Below are 23,800 nucleotides of genomic sequence, written 5' to 3' on the forward strand. Positions count from 1 at the left end.
TGCATAAGATCTCCAGGCAGAAAGCCTGAAATTACAGACTTCAGTTTTTAAAATCTCAGGAATGCAGACTGCCCATCCAATGAAACTCAATGAAACAAAAAAAAACACCCAAACGAGTATCCTGAAAAAAGGAGCCCCACAGGTACTTAATGAAAGCATCCAACAGAGTAACAGACTATCCAGTCAAAACGGCAGCAGGTGTTAGTGTGATTAAGTCGAGTCACAGAGTCCAAGTTCCCATAGTCTGAGCTTTGAGTTGTGTGCAGAGGATGGCTAGGGTGCAAGTTCAACACATCCTTCTAATAAGGGTTAGCAAGGCCTTTAGGAAACCACAAGTCACGATTTTCCAGGGGTGTGTGTATATATACAGGTTGGAGCACCAATGACAGGCCCCCGAATGTACACTAGCATTACGGAAACTCGCTTGGACAAGAGGTCTTGAAACGACGATGCCTCTGAATTGTTACAGTTAGGAAGATTCATTTGGTTCCAGAACAGGTAAGCAATTTCCAGTAGATCAGGCATGACTCCAAATCAGGATCTCTCAGGCCGAAGCATAGAAAGAAAAAGCAACTAGCCTTCAGGAATATAGGGGAGAGGGGTGGTAAGGGGTAACTGGGAGGGAGCAGACTTATCCCTCCCTGCCTGAAGGCGATGGAGCTGCTCAACAAGCTAGTGTTAGTTTCTCTTTATCACACAGAGCACCACTATAGCTGTATGGCTCTTTCAAAATTTAACAGGAGCGCTAAACACCCGATTGACATAGTTCGGTTTGTCATTTCAATCCTCGCAGCACCCAGCAGTCAAACATTCAAGACATCACTTTGCAGAGTTTTTTGGGAAAGCCTATCAAGTTTTATAGCTGTGTCTAAGCTTTTCCAACACTTAAACAGTCAAAACCTGAAAAAGTACATATAGTGACAGCTCACCTTTATCTGGGAATATTCAGGCTCAAACTGCTCTGTCCAAAGATCTTGTTCATAGTAAAAAAGTCCATCATTAATAGCCTTTGCAAATTCCGAGCTCAATTTGGCTCGGGAAGTATGATTGCCTGTTCTATCACCACCAGGATGTTTGCGCATGTATGGAGGAGTCTGAGTAACAATCAGGATCTTGTTCACATCGCGATCATCAATTTCATAGTCTGAGTCCTCATCTGACCAGTCTGTGAAAGTGTTCCTGCGACCATCAATTTGCGCCATTTCCTCATCAAACATAAAGTCCAATTCCTCTGGCTCTTCTTGATCCTTCACAGTTTTTTGCAGCTGGGGTGGAGACTTCACCTCCTCTGGCTTCTACAAGAAAAGAAAGCAATATACTTGTCAGCAGACGATTGTGACCCACAACATTAAATCAATGCAAAACAAGCTTACAAACAAGTCCCATTAAATACAAGCACAGTGCACACCGCAAACTGGCACGCTACGATAAATTGTTTGTGGACTTGGGATTAAACTTAGTCCACAAAGTTCTTTGCTTTGCACAGTTAATCAGTGGCAGAACCAGACACTGCTTCTCAAGTCTGTTAATACAAAACATAGTGCAATCAAGTAGCTTGCAAGTGTCGCTGCACCCCATCCTTCACACTTGCAGGTATTTCCACCTGCCAATCAATTTCACACAGAAGGGTGCTGTCCAATTTATTTCATGTAGATGGGTGGACAGCAGAATGCTGGAAACATGAGCCCACATCGGGGCTAGAAGTCAAAAGAGGTGCAGGTTTCTACAAATTTTACAATGCAACCAGCATATTACGGACTACTGCAAATAATCCTAGGCCAACCAGCTCAATGACTTTAGCAAAGTGGCCAAATTGTGCATCACTGTCTATGAATACAGAACACAGGTGAGGCTTGGGTAGACTTTCGATGATGGCATGACAGATTCGCATCTCTGATGGGGGCCGCGTCCAAGAATCTGAGATTACATAAAGGGTGGCGATTGCAATCAAGCTATTTTGCTGAGACTAGCACAAGGCTTTTCACAGAAGTCCTACTTCAGACTGTTACTAGGCAGTAATCTTGTTGAGCATCGTCACTCACCAGAGTGGTCTAAAACACCAATATTTTTACTTTACAATTAGATAACCAAGTGCTCAGGCACTAGTTCTTCCAAGGATTTACACACCAACTATTCTGTCAAAGTGGATAGTATTTGCATAGCATTAAAAGTAAACAATCCTCTTGACATTGCTCGTGTATTTTCAAGAAAATGGATCAGGGTAGTCAGAGAGTACCCTATTAAAATGCATTACAGGCTGTTCTTGGGGGCTATGCCCATTATCGGCTATGCTATAAATGCAAGGAGGACAGGTGAAAACATGATTGTAGGAAAGCTGGCCCTGTATATAACATACCAAAGTGAGGTCTAGTGGGCAAAGAGTCCAGTGGATCCCCAAAGGCTTACAGAGGTAGAAGTAGAGAATATCTTACTCCCTATTTTTGGTAGTAAGGGCGAGCAGCAAGGCTTTCCTAGAGGTAGTGTTAGGCATGTATTGTTAATGCTCAGGCAAGAAATGTCACACACAAAGACTGAACCCAGGCCAATTATTTCTATAAACATATTTCTTGGTTTTATTTTATTGATAAAACCAAGCAGGACTTGGTACAGGTTAATATGATGGTACTTTTTTAAGACAGCCATTCACAGCCAGAGTATCGGCCACCGGAGCCACTGGCTGGCGGCTGCGGACTTTATCCCAGAGCGAAACACAAGAGGAGGTTCAGCGCAATCTGGACATCGCTCAGCATGGGGACTGCCCCCCATAGTGAGGTCATCAACTCACGCCGGAGCAGAGACCCCCTGCGAGACCCCCGAGATGACGCAGGCGGGGGACCACAGAGGGAAAGCGTGCCGTGGGCAACGGCAATGAATAAGATAAGAAGCTACATAAAAGCGCTCGCGACATTATCAGAACCACAGAGGACCAGTGCTCTAGTACTAGGAGCACAAAGGAGCCAGGGTACAAGGTCCACAAAGGAGATGCAGTGAAAAGGCGCGGCTCTCACGCAAGCCCACAACGCAGCTGGGAAAGCCGGTGGGCCCAAGGGCAGAGGAGTGCATGGGCCTGGGGACAGGCAAAGGACCCAGGAAGACACAGTGAGCCGTTGCTGCATTGTGGGGACTTATGTTGCCCCCCCCCCCTCACCCCCGTGCAGGCATAGTCAGGAAGACTACAGAGTAGCTGAGGCTGGAAAGCCCGCAAGGCACCTGGACCAGGACTTTGGGAAAGTGCCTTCCAGATACAGTACGGAAGTTAGTGGTCTAGCCCCGCATTATGGTTGACTCGGCCCGGCCCTACAGGGGTCCTGCTTGAGGAAGGTGGAAACACAAGGGAGCATTTTGGTCTCTCCCCCTCCCCTCCCCAGCATTGTGTAGCTGGCTTACTGGTGTCTTCCCAGGTTCCCAGGCGCATTAGCAACTCAGAGCACAGTCACCTCCTACCACAAAGCAGCCAGGTGGCAAAGCCTTAAGGAACTGTCTCAGAAGTGAGCCACAGAGCTGCACGAAATGGACTCCGGGCGTCCAACCCCTTTACGCTCAGATGGCGTCCGCCAGTACCAAAAAGTCTGGGGGAAGAGTAGTGCAGGTGTTCATGGACAACACCACCACCATGTGATACTGCAACAAACAGGGCGGGTGGTGTTGGGGACCCTATGTCAAGAGGCCCTCCGCTGCCTCAGGGTCATCCTGGCCTAAAACCTGGCATTTTTTTGATTTCATTTTTTTTTTTTAAAAAGACTTTATTCTTGTTTCCATATTTCTTACAAGTGCTTCACTCATAGGATCATAGAAAGTACATCAATAATGCGCAACTCAACATACAGTTACAAGTCCGCCATGCCACATCTCCGTGTCCCATCAAATCGTTCAGGCCAAGTGTTCCTTCTCCATAGAGGGAGTAGGCCATCAAACACAGAAGACAAATCCAATCTAGCTGACAGCCAAGCCCAGAGAGGCTGAGCTATGGCGTACCAAGGTAGCATAAGTACTATCAGCATCTACGCACCCTACCAGAGAACCAAGAAAAGAACACCCCCCACTCCCCCCCAAACTCATACCACCCACCCCAGCCCACCTCCCTCCTCCCCTCAGACATGTCGCCCTCCATAACAGCACTCACAATAAGTATGTCCCATGGTTCGTTGGATTCCCTATGGTATTGACCCAAGTCGCACTTAGATGGGTGCACGCACATTGGCCCTTTACCCATCTACCCTTGCTCCCCTGCAGCCCAAGATTGTGCTCTCATGCATCACAAGGGTGATACCAACGTTCAACAAGGTCAGTCTTCATCATCCAGCGGATTCTTAAGGAGATCTACCATCGCCACCCAAGCTCTTGCCGCCTCCCCTAGTTTGTCATTATCAGCTCTCTGAGCCAGCTGGAGCCAATGGGTTCCCTCACAGTGAATTCCCGTAGCCAGCGCGTCACACCGGGGCCTGTGACCGCCTTCCAATTTCACGCTTGGCTATTACTAGCCCCAGATCAAGGATCAAGGATTTTGCTAGTGGTTTTGCTGCAGGTAGTATGGGGGAACCAATGCAACAGGCACACCCCTGGAGTGGTTTGCAATTCCCTATCTGTCACCTCTGTCAGGTTGGTCATGACCTCCCCCAGTATACCTGGAGTAATGGACAATCCCAGAACATATGCAAGAACGCTGTGTCTTCCAGTCTGCACCGCGGGCAGGCCGTGTGGGACACAAAGAATTCATTGATTTTGCAAGGCGTGAGGGATGCCCGGTGAAACACATAGAATTGTATAAGTTGGAAGAACAATTGTTACTTACCTGTAAACAGGTGGTTCTCCAGTATTGGTGTCTTTCATAGATTCACATGCTTGAATATTCCCCGTCGTCGAAGTGGGAGTCCCACAGTAAATAAAAAAGCAATAATGCTAATATATATACATATGTAATATCATAATACATAATAAAACAGATAAAATATATACTGAAAAAAACCTCAGCAAAGGTTCCTACATAGGAATGCATTAGAGAGAAAAAACTCATTTGCAACATATCAGTGTCATTATGTTAGTCCAAACTGCAGCCAATCAGGCTCAAGCACCCTCTAGAACCTTCTCCTCAGAAGCTCAAGCCCTCAGATTTTCGTAGCACAAGTAATAAGAGCGTATGAGGAGAACAAGAGCCTCTGAGGGGAGGAGGGAGGGTCGCATGTGAATCTATGAAAGACACCAATACTGGAGAACCACCTGTTTACAGGTAAGTAACAATTGTTCTTCTCCAGTATTAGGGGTGTCTTTCATAGATTCACATGCTTGAATAGAATAGATAGCAGTAACCTCCTAGAACTGAGATTGCAATAATTCTTAACACTTGAAAAGAACAACATATAGCTTAAAAGCAAAGGCAATCTCAAGGAATGGAGGAGGGAACAAAGGCTCACCTTATTTGAAAGGATGACGAAGCACTGCTTGCCCAACTGCGGTATCCGCTTCGTTGACAGCTTCCAAACAATAATGTCTGGTAAAGGTGTGCCTGCTGGACCATGTCGCTGCTCGACAAATCTGGTGTAGAGGCACCCCCGCAAACAACGCGGTGGACGATGCCATCGCTCTTGTTGAATGTGCCTTCACTGGACTCGGTAAAGGCCTGCCAGTCTGCTGATGACAAAAGGATATGGCTGAAGAGAGCCATCGTGCAACTGTTTGTTTAGTCACTGAATGCCCTTTTCGCAGCAGTCCATATGCTATAAATAGCTGATCGGATTTACGGAAAGGGGCTGTTCTGGAAATGTAGAATTTTAGACAACGTTTTATGTCTAAAGAATGTAGTCGTTGTTCTGCTGGAGATTTAGGATCCGGGAAAAAAGTCTTTAAGAAGACAGGTTCGTTCAAATGAAGTCAGTAGGCACTTTTGGTAGAAAAGTAGGATTGGTACGAAGTGACACTCCATCGGGCTTAAACTGTAAATACGGAGGCTTGATGGTTAAGGCGTGTAGGTCACTTACACGACGAGACGATGTTAAAGCCAAAAGTAAAGCAACCTTCCAGGTAAGAAACTTGATTTGTGCTCGGTGAATCGGCTCAAATGGAGGCTTCATAAGTTGTGATAATACCACGTTGAGGTGCCATGCCGGAGGAGGGCGCCTTAACGGAGGAAACTTCCTGAAAAGACCTTTAAAGAACTGTAGGATGATTCTGGATGACCAGAGAGACGTAGAGCCATCATGGCGGTAGCGTGAAATGGCTGCCAGAAAGACTCTTAATGTGGCATGTGAGACCAGACTGAGCGAGGCTCAGAAAGAACGGTAAAAGTTGCTCCGGAGTGGAATCAATTGGATGAATATTGGATGCAGCGCACCAATGACAGAAACGCTTCCACTTCAACTTATATGTTTTGATGGTTGACTGAGCTCTAGCAGACGCTAGAATGCCTCTACATTCTTGGGGCATAGTTCAGGAGGCAAATTCAACATACTCAGGTTCCATGCCGACAATTGAAGCGTCGACGGGTCTGGATGGCAAATTTGTCCGCCGTCCATCGTCAGGAGGTCCGAACGTGGATGGAGATGAATGGGCTTGCATTGTGACATTAGAAGGAGTTCCGAAAACCAAGCCTGCCTGGGCCAACGTGGGGCGATTAGAATCAAGCAGCAGGGTTGCCTGCGCATCTTCCACAACGTTCTTGGCACCAATGGGATCGGTGGAAACGCATAAGCAAACAGTCCGCTACAATCCATGAGTAGGGCATTGCCGCTGGATTCTGGATGAGGATGCCAACTTGCGAAAGTCTGGCACTTCCGATTCACTGGGGTTGCAAAGAGGTCTATCTTGGGATGACCCCATCGACGGAACACCAGGTCTAGAGTTGGTTGGTGCAACTCCCATTCGTGAGTGGATGACGCAGACCTGCTCAGGGAATCTGCCAGTATGCTGGATGCTCCCGGCAGATGGACTGCCGTCAAAGAAATGTTGTGACGAAGTGCCCATTCCCAAATTCTTTGAGCTAGACGAGACAGAGGCTGAGATTTCGTGTTTGTTCATGTAGTGCATGCTGGTGGTGTTGTCTGTTTGAACCAGCACCGATTCCCCTTGCACCACGGGCAAGAATGCTTTGAGCGCCAGGAAGATTGCCAGCAACTCCAGTCGGTTGATATGCCAGGTTCGCTGAATCGCCGTCCATTTTCTCTTGATGGAAAGATCCAGGAGATGGGCACCCCATCCTTCCATGGCCGCATCCGTGGTCAATGTCAGATCCGGAGGCTGGGCAAGGAAAGAAACCCCTTCATCCAGATTAGTTCGTTGTTCCCACCAGAGCAGACTGGTCTTCATGCGGGGTGTGACTGTCACCTGGTCGTTGAACGACCCTGACACTTGTCGCCATTGCAGGTCCAATTCCTCCTGTATAGGACGGGTACGTAACCTGCAATTTGGGATCAATGCGATACAAGATGATGCCATCCCCAGAAATGATTTTAACATCCGCACTGAAACTGACTTTTTTGACCTGATGGTTGAGACCAGACGAACTATCTTCTGTCGCCGTTCGATGGAGACGAACGCTTTTGACACGTCCGTGTCTAGGATAGCTCTGAGGAAGTTCCTGTTCCGCAGAGGTATGAAGTGTGACTTTTCCACATTGATGGTCAACCCTAGAGACTTTAACAGGGTTTGGCACAAACGTGTGTCGTGAGCCAATTGGAGCGAGGATTGGGATTATAGAAGAAAATCGTCCAGGTAAGGAAATATCTGGACCCCTTGAAGACGCAGATGAGCCATGACCGGAGCCAGAACCTTCGTGAAAACACGAGGAGCTGATCAGAGGCCAAAAGGTAGGACCTTGAACTGATAGTGAACGTGACCCACCTTGAACCTCAAGTATTGCCGATGTCGATGGATAATTGGCACATGAATAGGCGTCTTGCAGGTCTATTGTCGTCAAAAAATCTCCGCTGCAGAGAAGTCGCAAGACTTCCGACAACGTCAACATGCGGAAAGATTGTTGCTTTAGGAATAGATTGAGAGCTCTCAAGTCCATAATGGGACGCCACTCCCCCGTCTTCTTTAGAATGAGGAAAAACCTTGAATAGAAACCTTTCCCTCGCTGAGATACAGGAACCACTTCGACTGCACCCTTTGTTAACAAAAGTAGAACTTGATGTTGCAGTTCTTCTAGATGGGGAGGTGGCGGGCCCGAAGGCGGAGAATGAGGAGGAATCTCTCTGAACTCCAAGGCGTGACCCTTGCGCACAATGTCCAAAACCCATTGGTCTGATGTTATTTGAGACCACTGGGAGTAAAACTGCGAGATTCGCCCTCCAACATTCTGCTGAACTCGAAAGTCATTGACGTTTGTTGTTGTTGTTGGAACCTCTATGTAGGAGAGTAGGGTCTGCAATCCTATGATCACCCACATTTTTTGCTTTTGTTTCACTGGTTTACGACTTTCTCTGGCTGTGGGCCTGCCAATCAGACCCACAGCCTGGCTGTTCTCTTTCTAGATTACGACATGTACCCTAGGTGCATCTACCAATTGGTACTGGGCCACCTTATCAGACCCTGTAACTCAGGGCATAGGTGTACCCAGGGCTGCCAGGGGCTGCAGCATGTATTATGCCACCCCTGGCTGGCCTCTTAAATTTGACACAACTGGCTGCATGACAGCTGGGGCAAAGTCGTGTAATCACCCTTTGCTGTAGGTGTACTATACCTAACCCTAAAATGGACACACAGATTCCTATCAGTCACTCCTATGGCAGGCCTTGACAATCCTGAAGGCAGAGTGCGTGGAATCGTGTGAGATGGTGCTCTGGCATGAGCTGAGCCTGTCCGCAGCTTGCGGAACCAAGTCCTAATAGCTGTTCCATGATAACGCATACCATATACTCTTAAGTATACTCTTAAGTGCATTATAATCCTCGCGGTTAAATGCTAACTTTGGTATTGCTTTATCAAAACATGTCGAATTGGAATACTAACCCCTCGCCAATTCTGGCGACGGGGTTAGCATTCCACCCTTCTAGAGGGACACGACATGTATGTAACTGTGAACCCCGGTTAAAGTTAACTAAAGCCTCAGCTCCACAAAATGGATGCTGCCACCACAGACACGAGTCTGACCCCCTGCAGCTGGGAGTCCTTCCAGCGAGGGGAGCCTGGACAAAGGGTTTCCTGTCAGGGGCGGTGCTAGCACCGTCCCAGACATGGTTTTGTGTATCCTGGGTAGGCAGGGCTTTTCAGGAAGGTGACTGCTGAGTGGCACCCCGGTGCTCACTACGCATAGGCCGGTCAGAACCAGTTCCAGGGGCACACCAGCCCCTGGCCTGGGGAAGTCCGGCATGGCAGAGGGGTGTAACCACCCCCCTCCTAGTCCCACCCCTAGGCAGGACCTAGTCACCGGGTCAGCCCCCTTTTTTAGTATAAAGATGGAGCGGGCCCCCTGTTCAAATTAGATCATCTTTGGAATCAAGACACGACTTTCTGCGAAAGGACTTCAAGATTTCCTTCTTCAAGATTCTCCCTTGTGGCTAAGGAGTAGTCACCCTGCATCCGCAGGCACCATCCTAAGAACACTGCGGTCTGCTGCAAGTCCTTCTTCACGAATCCGACGACCCAGCTCGACGAGACCCGGCTTCCCTGGCACCTCTGACCTCTACTCACCTCTACAGCAAAGCTGAGAACCGTGAGTGCGACGAGACCTCGAGGGACCGACGATCGCCAAGACTGCACGACTTCTTTGTACCAAGCCCACCGAGTCTTCCACTGGTGAGTGCTTTGGGGTCCGAGAAGCCCCAACCCTGAGCAGCTCCAGCTCCGAAGATCAGCCCTCCAGCATCTCCACGATCTGCGTGGGGCCCTTCTGCTTTTGCGTGCCCACCGCGCTGTGTGGCTACTAGCCGGCTGGCGTGTGGCCTTCTTCACGACGCCCGACGACATCACTGCTGCTGGTCTGGTTGCTCCAGACTGGCCCTTGCTTCCTTCTTCAAGAGAGGCACCCCGGACCCTCCTGGTCCACTCCAGACGCCATTTTAGGTCCACCGCGTGGGCTTGAATTTGCCAAGGCTTTGTTGCCCAATCCTGGGTCCAGCGACGCCGACAGCTTCTATCTTCGTGGGACAGCTCGCTCCTTCCTGGTCGCCGACAAACGCCTCCTGGTCCGTGAGATCTTCGAGCACAGCGTCACCCACTCACCTAGTCGAGGTGGCTACCATCCGGTGCCCTCCTGGTGCCCACTGACTACTGGCTAGTAGTCTCGAACTTGGTCCCCTCTGCTTTCAGGTGTCATCTTCCCTCGATCCAGGCTTGGATCCACCGAACTTTCTTCACTGGTCGCCTGCCAGCAACTTCTTTCTTCCAGGCTCCTGGTCCGGCAACGAGGATTCCCGACGTCTTTTGAGTCCTATGCAGCTGCAGCCCCTGGGCTAGGTAACTTCGGCATTTCGGTGCCCCAGCATAGCCTCACTATCCAAGGGTCAGGATCCACTTTCGTTTTCTCCCTACCAGGTCGGGTTCGCCCGAGAACACTAACTTTGCAATTACTAGCTACCATAGACTTTGTCCCGCATCTCGCGTGAGAGTGCACATACTACACCCGAGTCCCCTAGGCCTCCTATAAGTAATCTGAAGGTTCTATAGTCAAGTCCTAGCGATTCCTAAGCCTATTAGTACTGTACTTACCTGCTAGTAATTTCGCATTCCACTTTCAGAGTATATGGTTTTCCGTGCCCCTCGGGCATTTGTATATACTGTGCTAACTTAAGTATTTTCGTAAGAGTTTTGTTTTGTGCTTAGTACCCTGTCCTCATAAAGAGTACAGGGCTGTTGTGATTCTTAATAAATATCTTGTTTATTTTCATAACACTTGTGTGGTGTCCTTTCACTTGGTATTCAAGGGGTATATGTGTGGTAAACAGCTGGCTTAACACGCCCTCTCGAGTCTTTAGCCTTAGACTGCTCGTATCCATGCTACTAGGATAGCTGGTCTATAAGGTTGACTTACAACCAATCATCAATAAGGGTTGCTGGACTGATACATAGTGTTCACTAGAATAGTGACCACTGCATATCAGGCCACCTTCTCACATTGGTGAGCAGCGGTTGGGATTTGAGCTTGCTGTTGTGTTACCACACGTATCCTAAGAATATCTTGCTGAAAGATCACATAAGTACTGTTAGTACATATAACTAAGCTTAGAATACTCTGAGTTCTACTGAACCAGCTGTTGCAGCTCCTCAAGGCTTAGCACACCTTGGCTGCAACTCTTAGCAAGGGATCAGTAGGTAAACACATAGTGTAGGTAGGTGCATCACTTACACCACACTAGAAACAGTATGTCAGACAAAGGAGGAAACACTGAGTCTCCCCTTGTGTCAGTTGACCCTCCACAGGTCATTCCTTCCAGATATACTGTGCTTAGCTTCCATGAGTTACGACAAGTGTGTACCTCTAGGAAGATTAAGCAAGGGGCTAACCCCACCACCTCCTTTCTGATTGGTCTCCTGGAGACTTATGATGCCAGAAAGGCTGAGAGACTTCTTAGCCCTTCTAATCCAGAAGGAGGCATGCCTCCCCTTGAGGGAACCAGAGGAGACCCTGACCTAATCCACCTCTCCATTGAGAATGAAAATGGGGAGGAGGATGAGGATGAGGATCCCTCTGGGGATGAGGCAGAAAAGGGACAGGTAGAAGTCAGCAGACTAACCAGGTCCAACTTAAGCAGACATGACAGTGGTACTGGGGGACCCCTGGGGCCACTATCAGGTCAGCTTAACATTGGGAATGGACGAGCCAGATCTCTGTCAAGAGGCTCTGGCAGATCCCTTCAAACCAATGGCTCTCACAACTCTTCTCAAAGAGGGATGACTTCCCCTCAGAGGAGAGTGTATGAAGCTAAAGAAAGGGCAGCCAATCTGAGGATTGAAAGGGAAGAACTTGCCCTGGCCAAAGAGAGGCTTGCCTTTGCTAGAGAGCAACAGTTAAGTGGGGTAGTCCCCACTGGTGGCAGCATTGTACCTAGCAATAGGGAAAGGAGTTTTGATACAAAACACCTGGGTAAGATAGTGCCCCCCTTTAAACAAGGGGATGACATCCACAAATGGATTACTGCTTTGGAGAGGGCCTGCACTGTGCAAGGTGTTCCCCAGAGTCAGTGGGCAGCTATCTTGTGGCTCTCCTTTGAAGGTAAAGGTAGAGACAAGCTCCTCACTACAAGGGTGGAGGATGCTAACAATTACCAAGTCTTGAAAAATACACTGGTTGAAGGGTTTGGCCTAACCACTGAGCAGTACAGGGTGCTGTTCAGGGATACCCAGAAAACTCAGTCTCAAGATTGGTCTGACTTTGTAGATTGTGCCACTAAGGCTTTTGAGGGCTGGTTGCTGGGCAGTAAGGTTACTGATTATAAAGGATTGTACAATTTGATGATGAGAGAACAAATTTTAAACAATTGTCAGAACCAGTTGTTGCATCAGCATCTTGTTGACTCAGATCTGACCTCTCCCCAAGAATTGGGAAAGAAGGCAGACAGATGGGTTAGAACAAGAGTTAAACAGAACCAGGGCCAGAATCAAGGTGGTCAGAAGAAAGCAGACCAGAAGGGTAAAGATTCTAAGGGGGAACAAAATGACCAGAAGTCTTCGACAGGTCCCCAACAACCCAAAGAGGGTGGGGGTCAGGCTCCCCAGAAGAAGAAAAACCAAGAAGGCCAATCTAAAAGGTGGTGCCAATACTGCAAAAGTAAAACTCACTGGTTTAGTGAGTGCACCAAGAAAGGAGGAGGGCAGACTCCTGCCACTGCAGCCCCTAAGGCACCTGTGCCCCCTAGTACAGCCAGCAGTGGTAGTGCACCTCCCAAGGGTTTAGTAGGGTTAACCCTGGGTTCTGAGGGGTGTGACAACTTAGTTGGTACACTCACTCAGGCTGTCCTTGTCAGTACAGGGGATATGGACATGTCCCCTGACATAAGTCCCAATACTTTGGGCAAATACAGACAGACACCTTTCATTAATGGAAAAATGGCTCAGGCCTATAGGGACACTTGTGCCAGTGTCACAATGGTGACACCTAACTTTGTGGACCCTGGACAGATCATGCCAGGTACAGAATTCCTGGTGACCAATGCAAGCAATGTCACTACCAATCACAGTATGGCAATTGTAGCTTTCTCCTGGGGAGGGGTAACTGGCCAAAAGAAGGTTGTAGTTAGTTCAGACCTCCCAGTGGATTGTTTGTTGGGCAATGATTTGGAGTCATCACAATGGTCAGGAGCAGAGGACTCACATGGAAATGTTAGGCTTGCCAGCACATGTGTTTGCTGTGACCAGGTCACAGGTCAGGAAATGCCCCACTGAACAGGTGCTGGATCCTGGAACAATGGACCAGACACCTCCCAAGAAGAAGAGCAGTAGGGTTAAGGCTGTGCCTTCCCCCTTGCCCCAGGTTGAGGATCAAGTCTCAGAGGAGGCTGACCTACAGGAATTGAGGGAAACTGAGCCCAGAGAGTTTGAACTTGATCAAGTTGAATTCTTGGGTTCAGTGGGACCCTCAAGGGAAGACCTGGGGAAGGACCAGTTAAGCTGCCCTTCTCTTGAACCCCTCAGACAGCAGGCTGCTGCTGAGGCTGCTGGGAACGCCACAGGTACCCACAAGGTATACTGGGAAGATGGACTCCTGTACACTGAGTCAAGAGACCCCAAGCCTGGCATGACCAGGAGGCTGGTTGTACCCTTGTCTCAGAGGGGTTTCCTACTTACCTTGGCCCATGAGATTCCCTTAGCAGGTCACTTAGGCCAGACAAAGACTTGGGACAGGCTTGTCTCACACTTTCACTGGCCTCACATGAATGAGGATACCAAGGAGTTTTGTCGCTCCTGTGTCACTTGCCAAGCCAGTGGTAAGTCAGGTGGCACAACAAAGGCCCCCCTTATACCAATGCCTGTGGTGGGGGTGCCCTTTGAAAGAGTGGGGATTGACATTGTTGGTCCAATGGAACCCCCAGACAGCATCAGGGCACAAGTTTATACTGGTGGTAGTGGATCATGCCACCAGGTATCCTGAAGCTATTCCACTTAGGACCACTACAGCACCTGTAGTGGCAAGGGCCCTAGTTGGAGTGTTCTCCAGAGTGGGCTTCCCTAAGGAGGTTGTCTCTGACAGAGGTGCAAACTTCATGTCAAGCTACTTAACTGCTATGTGGAAGGAGTGTGGTGTCAATTACAAATTCACTACACCCTATCATCCACAATGCAATGGGCTTGTTGAAAGGTTCAACAGGACCCTAAAAGGGATGATTCATGGACTACCTGAAAAGCTCAGGCGTAGATGGGATGTCCTGATTCCCTGCCTTCTGTTTGCTTACAGAGAGGTCCCACAAAAGGGGGTTGGCTACAGCCCTTTTGAACTTTTGTATGGGCATCCTGTGAGAGGCCCCCTGTGTTTGGTGAAGGAAGGATGGGAGAGACCTCTCAAAAAGCCTGCAACCAGCATAGTGGACTATGTACTTGATCTCCGCTCCAGGATGGCTGAGTATATGGAGAAGGCATCAGAAAACCTTAAGGCCAGTCAAGAACTTCAAAAAGCTTGGCATGACCAAAAGGCTGTCCTGACTGTTTATCAGCCTGGACAGAAGGTGTGGGTGTTGGAGCCAGTGGCCCCAGCAGCACTCAAAGACAAATGGTCTGGGCCCCACACAATTCTTGAGCAAAAGGGAGAGGTCACCTACCTGGTGGACCTTGGAACTCCCAGGAGCCCCCACAGGGTGCTCCATGTCAACAGGCTCAAAGCATATGTCGACAGGAAGGACATGAGCTTGCTCATGGCCATAGATGAGGGACAGGAGGAAGAGAGTGACCCTCTCCCAGACCTGCTCACTCAGAATCCTGATGATGGGTCAGTAGATGGTGTTGTCTTTTGTGGCAGCCTCTCTGAGCATCAACAGAAAGACTGTAAACAGGTTCTTCAGTCTTTCAGACATACGTTTTCTCTGACACCCAGTCAGACCAATTGGTGTACCCATGAGGTTGACACTGGTGACAGTCTGCCAGTTAAGAGTAAAATCTACAGGCAGCCTGATCATGTTAGAGACTGCATAAAAACTGAAGTGCAGAAAATGTTGGAGTTGGGAGTCATTGAACCCTCAGATAGCCCTTGGGCTAGTCCAGTAGTTCTAGTGCCAAAGCCTCACACCCAGGATGGTAAGAGGGAGATGAGGTTTTGCGTAGACTACAGGGGTCTCAATGCAGTCACTAAGACTGATGCCCACCCAATACCAAGGGCAGATGAGCTGATAGATAGATTGGCATCTGCCAACTACTTAAGTACATTTGACTTAACAGCTGGGTATTGGCAAATCAGGTTAGCTGAGGATGCCAAGCCCAAGACAGCATTTTCAACCCCTGGTGGGCATTATCAATTTGTGGTAATGCCCTTTGGTCTGAAAAATGCACCTGCCACCTTCCAAAGGTTGGTGAATCAAGTCCTTACTGGGCTGGATGACTTCTGTGCAGCATATCTAGATGATATTGCTGTCTTTAGCTCCACCTGGGAAGATCACCTGGTCCACCTGAGGAAAGTGTTAGAGGCTCTGCAAGCAGCAGGCCTCACTATCAAGGCCACCAAGTGCCAGATAGGGCAGACACAGGTTGTATACCTGGGCCACCTTGTAGGTGGAGGCCAGGTTCAGCCACTGGAGAGCAAAATACAGTCAATCAGGGACTGGGCTCCTCCAACCACCCAGACTCAGGTTCGAGCTTTCTTGGGCCTGACTGGTTACTATAGGAAGTTTGTCAGGAACTATGGATCAATTGTGACTCCATTAAATGAACTGACAAGTAAGAAAATGCCAAAAAAAGTTCAGTGGACAGCAGGCTGTCAAAAAGCATTCGATGACCTAAAGCAGGCCATGTGCACAGCACCTATCCTTAAGAGTCCAGACTACTCCAAACCATTCATTGTCCAAACAGATGCTTCTGAGTTGGGTGTGGGAGCTGTTCTATCTCAGCTGAATTTTGATGGTCAAGACCAGCCCATTGCTTTTATAAGCAGAAGGCTGACCCCCAGAGAGAAGAATTGGTCAGCTATTGAGAGGGAGGCCTTTGCTGTGGTTTGGGCCCTGAAGAAGCTGAGGCCATACTTGTTTGGCACTCACTTCAAGATTCAGACCGACCACAAGCCCCTCTTGTGGCTAAATCAGATGAAGGGTGAAAACCCCAAACTGCTTAGGTGGTCCATTTCCCTACAGGGGATGGACTTTACAGTGGAACATAGACCTGGTACTGATCATGGCAATGCCGATGGGCTCTCCAGATATTTCCACTTAGAACAAGAAGACTCACCTGGTCAAGGTTAGCTTATTGTCCCAAAGTTTGGGGGGGGGGGGGTCATGTAGGAGAGTAGGGTCTGCAATCCTATGATCACCCACATTTTTTGCTTTTGTTTCACTGGTTTACGACTTTCTCTGGCTGTGGGCCTGCCAATCAGACCCACAGCCTGGCTGTTCTCTTTCTAAATTACGACATGTACCCTAGGTGCATCTACCAATTGGTACTGGGCCACCTTATCAGACCCTGTAACTCAGGGCATAGGTGTACCCAGGGCTGCCAGGGGCTGCAGCATGTATTATGCCACCCCTGGCTGGCCTCTTAAATTTGACACAACTGGCTGCATGACAGCTGGGGCAAAGTCGTGTAATCACCCTTTGCTGTAGGTGTACTATACCTAACCCTAAAATGGACACACAGATTCCTATCAGTCACTCCTATGGCAGGCCTTGACAATCCTGAAGGCAGAGTGCGTGGAATCGTGTGAGATGGTGCTCTGGCATGAGCTGAGCCTGTCCGCAGCTTGCGGAACCAAGTCCTAATAGCTGTTCCATGATAACGCATACCATATACTCTTAAGTGCATTATAATCCTCGCGGTTAAATGCTAACTTTGGCATTGCTTTATCAAAACATGTCGAGTAAGGTGTCATACGAATTGGAATACTAACCCCTCGCCAATTCTGGCGACGGGGTTAGCATTCCATCCTTCTAGAGGGACACGACATATATGTAACTGTGAACCCCGGTTAAAGTTAACTAAAGCCTCAGCTCCACAAAATGGATGCTGCCACCACAGACACGAGTCTGACCCCCTGCAGCTGGGAGTCCTTCCAGCGAGGGGAGCCTGGACAAAGGGTTTCCTGTCAGGGGCGGTGCTAGCACCGTCCCAGACATGGTTTTGTGTATCCTGGGTAGGCAGGGCTTTTCAGGAAGGTGACTGCTGAGTGGCACCCCGGTGCTCACTACGCATAGGCCGGTCAGAACCAGTTCCAGGGGCACACCAGCCCCTGGCCTGGGGAAGTCCAGCATGGCAGAGGGGTGTAACCACCCCCCTCCTAGTCCCACCCCTAGGCAGGACCTAGTCACCGGGGCTTTGGAATCAAGACACGACTTTCTGCGAAAGGACTTCAAGATTTCCTTCTTCAAGATTCTCCCTTGTGGCTAAGGAGTAGTCACCCTGCATCCGCAGGCACCATCCTAAGAACACTGCGGTCTGCTGCAAGTCCTTCTTCACGAATCCGACGACCCAGCTCGACGAGACCCGGCTTCCCTGGCACCTCTGACCTCTACTCACCTCTACAGCAAAGCTGAGAACCGTGAGTGCGACGAGACCTCGAGGGACCGACGATCGCCAAGACTGCACGACTTCTTTGTACCAAGCCCACCGAGTCTTCCACTGGTGAGTGCTTTGGGGTCCGAGAAGCCCCAACCCTGAGCAGCTCCAGCTCCGAAGATCAGCCCTCCAGCATCTCCACGATCTGCGTGGGGCCCTTCTGCTTTTGCGTGCTCACCGCGCTGTGTGGCTACTAGCCGGCTGGCGTGTGGCCTTCTTCACGACGCCCGACGACATCACTGCTGCTGGTCTGGTTGCTCCAGACTGGCCCTTGCTTCCTTCTTCAAGAGAGGCACCCCGGACCCTCCTGGTCCACTCCAGACGCCATTTTAGGTCCACCGCGTGGGCTTGAATTTGCCAAGGCTTTGTTGCCCAATCCTGGGTCCAGCGACGCCGACAGCTTCTATCTTCGTGGGACAGCTCGCTCCTCCTTCCTGGTCGCCGACTAACGCCTCCTGGTCCGTGAGATCTTCGAGCACAGCGTCACCCACTCACCTAGTCGAGGTGGCTACCATCCGGTGCCCTCCTGGTGCCCACTGACTACTGGCTAGTAGTCTCGAACTTGGTCCCCTCTGCTTTCAGGTGTCATCTTCCCTCGATCCAGGCTTGGATCCACCGAACTTTCTTCACTGGTCGCCTGCCAGCAACTTCTTTCTTCCAGGCTCCTGGTCCGGCAACGAGGATTCCCGACGTCTTTTGAGTCCTATGCAGCTGCAGCCCCTGGGCTAGGTAACTTCGGCATTTCGGTGCCCCAGCATAGCCTCACTATCCAAGGGTCAGGATCCACTTTCGTTTTCTCCCTACCAGGTCGGGTTCGCCCAAGAACACTAACTTTGCAATTACTAGCTACCATAGACTTTGTCCCGCATCTCGCGTGAGAGTGCACACTCTGCACCCGAGTCCCCTAGGCCTCCTATAAGTAATCTGAAGGTTCTATAGTCAAGTCCTAGCGATTCCTAAGCCTATTAGTACTGTACTTACCTGCTAGTAATTTCGCATTCCACTTTCAGAGTATATGGTTTTCCGTGCCCCTCGGGCATTTGTATATACTGTGCTAACTTAAGTATTTTTGTAAGAGTTTTGGTTTGTGCTTAGTACCCTGTCCTCATAAAGAGTACAGGGCTGTTGTGATTCTTAATAAATATCTTGTTTATTTTCATAACACTTGTGTGGTGTCCTTTCACTTGGTATTCAAGGGGTATATGTGTGGTAAACAGCTGGCTTAACACGCCCTCTCGAGTCTTTAGCCTTAGACTGCTCGTATCCATGCTACTAGGATAGCTGGTCTATAAGGTTGACTTACAACCAATCATCAATAAGGGTTGCTGGACTGATACATAGTGTTCACTAGAATAGTGACCACTGCATATCAGGCCACCTTCTCACACTCTATAATTAGACTTTCCTCTATAGGACTTGGAGTGTTGTTGACGAGAAGATTGCTGATTTGAGTAACGTTGGTTTCCCTGATTGTACTGGCGGTACTTCGATTGTCCTCCTCTTGAAAAATTGGACGAGGTGCCCCGTCCACGGGCTCCACGAAAAGGCTGCTTTTTGAACTGTAAGGACCCAAGCGACTTTGCTGTGTCGGTATCTTTCTTTATGGTCTCCAATGATTCATCGATATGAGAGCCAAACAGATTCTCCATCATACGGCATGTCAAGTATTTTTGACTGGACCTCTTGCCTGAACGACATGGATTTCAACCATCCCTGGCGTTGGAGCGCCGCAGCACTGGCAAGAATACGGAAGGCAGTACTTGCCACGTCCACAGCAGTCAATCATTTCCTCCGAAGCCCTTTGCCCATCCTGAAGGATCTGGAGCGCTTCCGCTTTGGATGTTTCCGGAAGTTGCGCAAGCAGCACGGAAATGTCTGACCACATTTGACGGTCGAAACGACCTAAAATGGCCAGAGCATTTGCGGCACGGGCTGAAGTAGACGCCATGGACGAAAACTTCTTTCCAATTGCATCTAAACGTCGACCCTCTCTATCGGGGGGGGGGGGGAAGTGATAGGTGCTGCTGGGTTGCGCGCACGACGTTGTGCTGCCTGAGTCACTACGGGGTCTGGCTTAGGATGCGAGAGTAAACATGCAGGCGAGCCCGTTGGGGCCTTATATTTCTTCTCTAATCGAGGTATTTGAGCAGGCAAGGAGTTAGGAGCCTGCATGATCTTTAGCCCCTCTTTCCAAACAAATTCTATGATTGGTATGGTATGGACTTGCTTATAAGGCTGGTTCTTAAAATCATAAAGGAAACAGTCTTCCTCTTGCTGCACCCTAGGTAACTTGAAGCGGTCCGCCGCTTTATCCATCAATTTATGGAAGCTAGCGATGTCAACCGGAGGTGAATCACTGGAAGCGCCCTGTTGTGGCGAGGGTGTCTGAACTCGATAGTCATCGAATTCCGCCATATATGGATCTTGTTCATCATCTGTATCCTGATTAACCTCACCTTCCTCTCTTTCCGGCTCGGATTCATCATTCATATCTTGTTGTGAATTAGCGGGGAGAGTTGTACGCAGATTTTCTGAAGGAGCAGATTGCCTAGGAGGTGTTTGCTGAGGCTGAAAAGACATTGCTGCGTCAGAGGTAACATGTCCCGGAGTACCCTGGGGGGTAGGCGGAAATCTTCTATTATAATCATCCAACATATGCTGGAGGTTGGAAAATAGCGACATTGGAATAGCCGCCATAGGAACCTGCACGCATTGTTCCTCGTGCTGGTCTACAGTCTCATCCTCCTCTTCTCCAGAACTAGTGTCCTGATATTTGATTATTAAATCCGATGGACTCTGAGCATCACCATAAACAGTTTCATCCGGAACGTACTCCGTCTCATGGTCCGATACGAACAACGGAGAAGGTGGCTGTAGAGTAGGTGTTTGCAGTTGGAGCGCAGAATCCTCCACAATGCTGATAGAAGACTCCGTTGCAGGGACTGAAGTGTCCAAGGGCACTAAGGGCATATTGGCGAAGGACAGAGAACTTGAAGCGGTCGTCGACACAGCTGTTGACGTCGACTGGGTCTTCGACGACGTCGACTGGGTCTTCGACGACGTCGACTGGGTCTTCGACGACGTCGACTGGGTCTTCGACGACGTCGACTGGGTCTTCGACGACGTCGACTGGGTCTTCGACGACGTCGACTGGGTCTTCGACGACGTCGACTGGGTCTTCGACGACGTCGACTGGGTCTTCGACGACGTCGACTGGGTCTTCGACGACGTCGACTGGGTCTTCGACGACGTCGACTGGGTCTTCGACGACGTCGACTGGGTCTTCGACGACGTCGACTGGGTCTTCGACGACGTCGACTGGGTCTTCGACGACGTCGACTGGGTCTTCGACGACGTCGACTGGGTCTTCGACGTCGACTGGGTCTTCGACGTCGACTGGGTCTTCGACGTCGACTGGGTCTTCGACGTCGACTGGGTCTTCGACGTCGACTGGGTCTTCGACGTCGACTGTGTCTTCGACGTCGACTGTGTCTTCGACGTCGACTGTGTCTTAGACGTCGACGGGAGCACAGGCCCTGGGTATCTGGTTGGCTGGAGCCCAGGGCACACTCAGTCAAAGCACATCAGCAGTTCAGCAAAAAGTGGGGGCATACCAATGCAAGAAATTTCTCACGCAGCCAACTTCAGATGACAGGGGTACTGCTGTCGAAATACTTTCCAGATCCAGTCTGATGCCTGGGAGTAATTCTAAGGTAAGAAGTATATAACTAACTGTTTCTCTCAGATGGAAAATGCTACTTACCCAGTATGCATCTGTTCTTGGCATGTAGAGCTGTAGAATCTCATGCTTATGCATACATAGTCATCTAGAATTGGGTCCGGATGTTTGCACTTTGTTTTTCTTCGAAGAAATCTTCCTAGTCACAAGGTAGGCGACGACTCCTGTCGGTGATAGTGTGCATGTTCATCTTCAGATTGTTTTCCCACAGATGGTGAGAGAATGGAGTAGTAGTAGTAAAGAAAAGAGATGGCCATGTGTATAATAGCTCTACATGCCAAGGACAGATGCATACTGGGTAAGTAGCATTTTCCGTTCGAGGCATATGAGCTGTAGATCACATGCTTTTGCATAGACTATACAGCAGTCTACCCTAAGTGGTGGCTATCCTGCAAGGGATGAAGTTGTCTAAAATAGTGTTTTAAGTACTGCTTGGCCCACATTAGCCTGTTGTTGGGCGAACATTTACACAATAGTGTTTGGTGAATGTGTGTGGTGTGGACCATGTTGGAGCTTTGCTAATGTCAGTAATAGGGATGTTGCCTAATAAAGCCATAGTAGCTCCTAGATTATAAGTGGAATGTGCTCTAGGAGGTACCGTTAAGAGTCCTTTTGGCTTTGCAAATCTGGATACATTTAACAATCCATCTTGCAATTCCCGATTTGGATATGGGATTGCCTTTATGAGGTGGTACCAAAGCAACAAAAAGTTGTTTGGTCTTATAAAATGACTTAGTTCTTTCAATGTAATACAACAGTGCTCTTCTAACATCTAAGATGTGTATACCTCTTTCTACAATAGAATCAGGTTGAGGGAGAAGACCGATAATTCAACCAACTGACTGTGAAATGCAGATACTACCTTGGGTAGGAATTTGGGATTGATACGAAGAACTACTTTATCTTTGTGTAGCTGGAAAAAGGGTTCTTCTATTGGTAGTGCCTGAAGTGCACTCTCTCTTTAATGAAGTGATTGCAATGAGGAAAGCGGTTTTCCAAGTGAGGAACTGTAGTTCACATTTCTGCATGGGTTCAAACGGTGGGCCCATTAACTTTGTGAGGACTATATTAACATTCCACACTGGGGCAGGTGGAAGTCTTGGTGGTATAACTCTTTTCAGTCCTTCCAAAAATGCTTTGATTACAGGCACTCTAAAGAGCGATAAATGTTGCCTATTTGGAAGATAGGCGGCAATTGCAGCTAGATGCAGTCTGATGAATGTATAGGCCAAAGATGACCGCTGCAAATTTAACAGGTAGCAGATAATGTTCTGTAAGGAAGCATCAAGAGGGTTGATGTTATTGCAATAGACAACAAATCGCTTTTATTTGCCTGCGTAGCAAGCTCTTGTGGTAGGCTTTCTGGCCTCCTTACTAATGTTCATACAGTCTGGTGGAGGGTTCAGATAACCAAATTATGACTTCAGGAGCCAGATCACGAGGTTCAATAGTTTGGGATCTGGATGTTTGATTTCCCCATGGCTCTGTGTGAGGAGACTGGGAGTTAAATGTAAATTTTGATGCAGTACCAGAGAGTTCCAATACAGTTGTGAATCAGGGTTGGTGTGCCCATGTTGGAGCTAGCAGGATTAGCATGAGAAGTTTGCCCTAGTTTACAAACCACTAATGGAATGAGTGGGAGAGGCGGAAACGCATAAGCAAATATCCCTAATCAGTACATCCATAGAGCATTGCCTTTAGACAACCAGTGTGGATAACTGGAGGCGAACCTTTGGCATTTTGGGGGGTTGCAAACAAATCTATGTGAGGGACTCCCCAAGCTTGGAAGTATGGGTGGAGAACTTTAGGGTGAAGTTCCCATTTGTATATTTGATACCTCTGGTGAAGAGCCCACCTTCAAATGTCTTGGGCTCAGTGGGACAGTTGGAGAGAGTGTCCCCCCGTTTCTGTATATAATACATAGCTGTCATGTTGTCGGTTCGGACCAAGACAGCTTTGCCAGACAGGTGAGCTTGAAAGACTGAGAACTAGAGACATTGCCATGAGCTCCAAGTGATTGATGTGGAGCAACGTTTGTTGTGGCTCCACAACCCTTGTACTTTATGTTGTTGAAGATGAGCTACCCAGCCAGTAAGATCATCTAACTTAAGGACAGACGTTGCCATATCACCCCCTTGCTTAAAGATCACCACTGGCTCCCAGTGGAGCAGCGAGCTACGTTTAAAACAGGTTCTATTCTTTTTAAAGCTGTCCAAGAAACCATCCCCCTAGATTCTTAGTTTCGCTATTCAGTAAGCATTCACCCAAGCACACAGATCTATGCATCAGAACCCTTTGACGGTGCCCAAAATCAGACGTAAACGCATTGGTGGGACCCAATTTTCTTTTTTGGGTCCAAAGCTCTGGAACGCACTTCCTATCTCCTTAAGGCTTGAGGTTGATTGCCTTCGGTTTGGAAAAACTTCTTAAGACCTGGTTGTT

The 23,800-nt window shown here is 48.9% G+C and overlaps 1 protein-coding gene across 3 annotated transcripts in view; it reads right to left on the minus strand.

The window, feature by feature from the left end:
* Positions 1-23,800, minus strand: part of LARP1 (La ribonucleoprotein 1, translational regulator) — a 773,488-nt gene that overhangs the window by 242,740 nt on the left and 506,948 nt on the right. For all 3 annotated transcript variants that reach the window (XM_086931251.1, XM_086931250.1, XM_086931252.1), the window contains exon 11: positions 930-1,295. In XM_086931251.1, coding sequence (XP_086787377.1) covers positions 930-1,295 — 366 coding nt within the window. The remainder of the gene's footprint in view (positions 1-929; positions 1,296-23,800) is intronic.

Source organism: Lissotriton vulgaris, chromosome 7 (genome assembly GCF_964263255.1).
Source record: "Lissotriton vulgaris chromosome 7, aLisVul1.2, whole genome shotgun sequence".
Taxonomy (NCBI): domain Eukaryota; kingdom Metazoa; phylum Chordata; class Amphibia; order Caudata; family Salamandridae; genus Lissotriton; species Lissotriton vulgaris.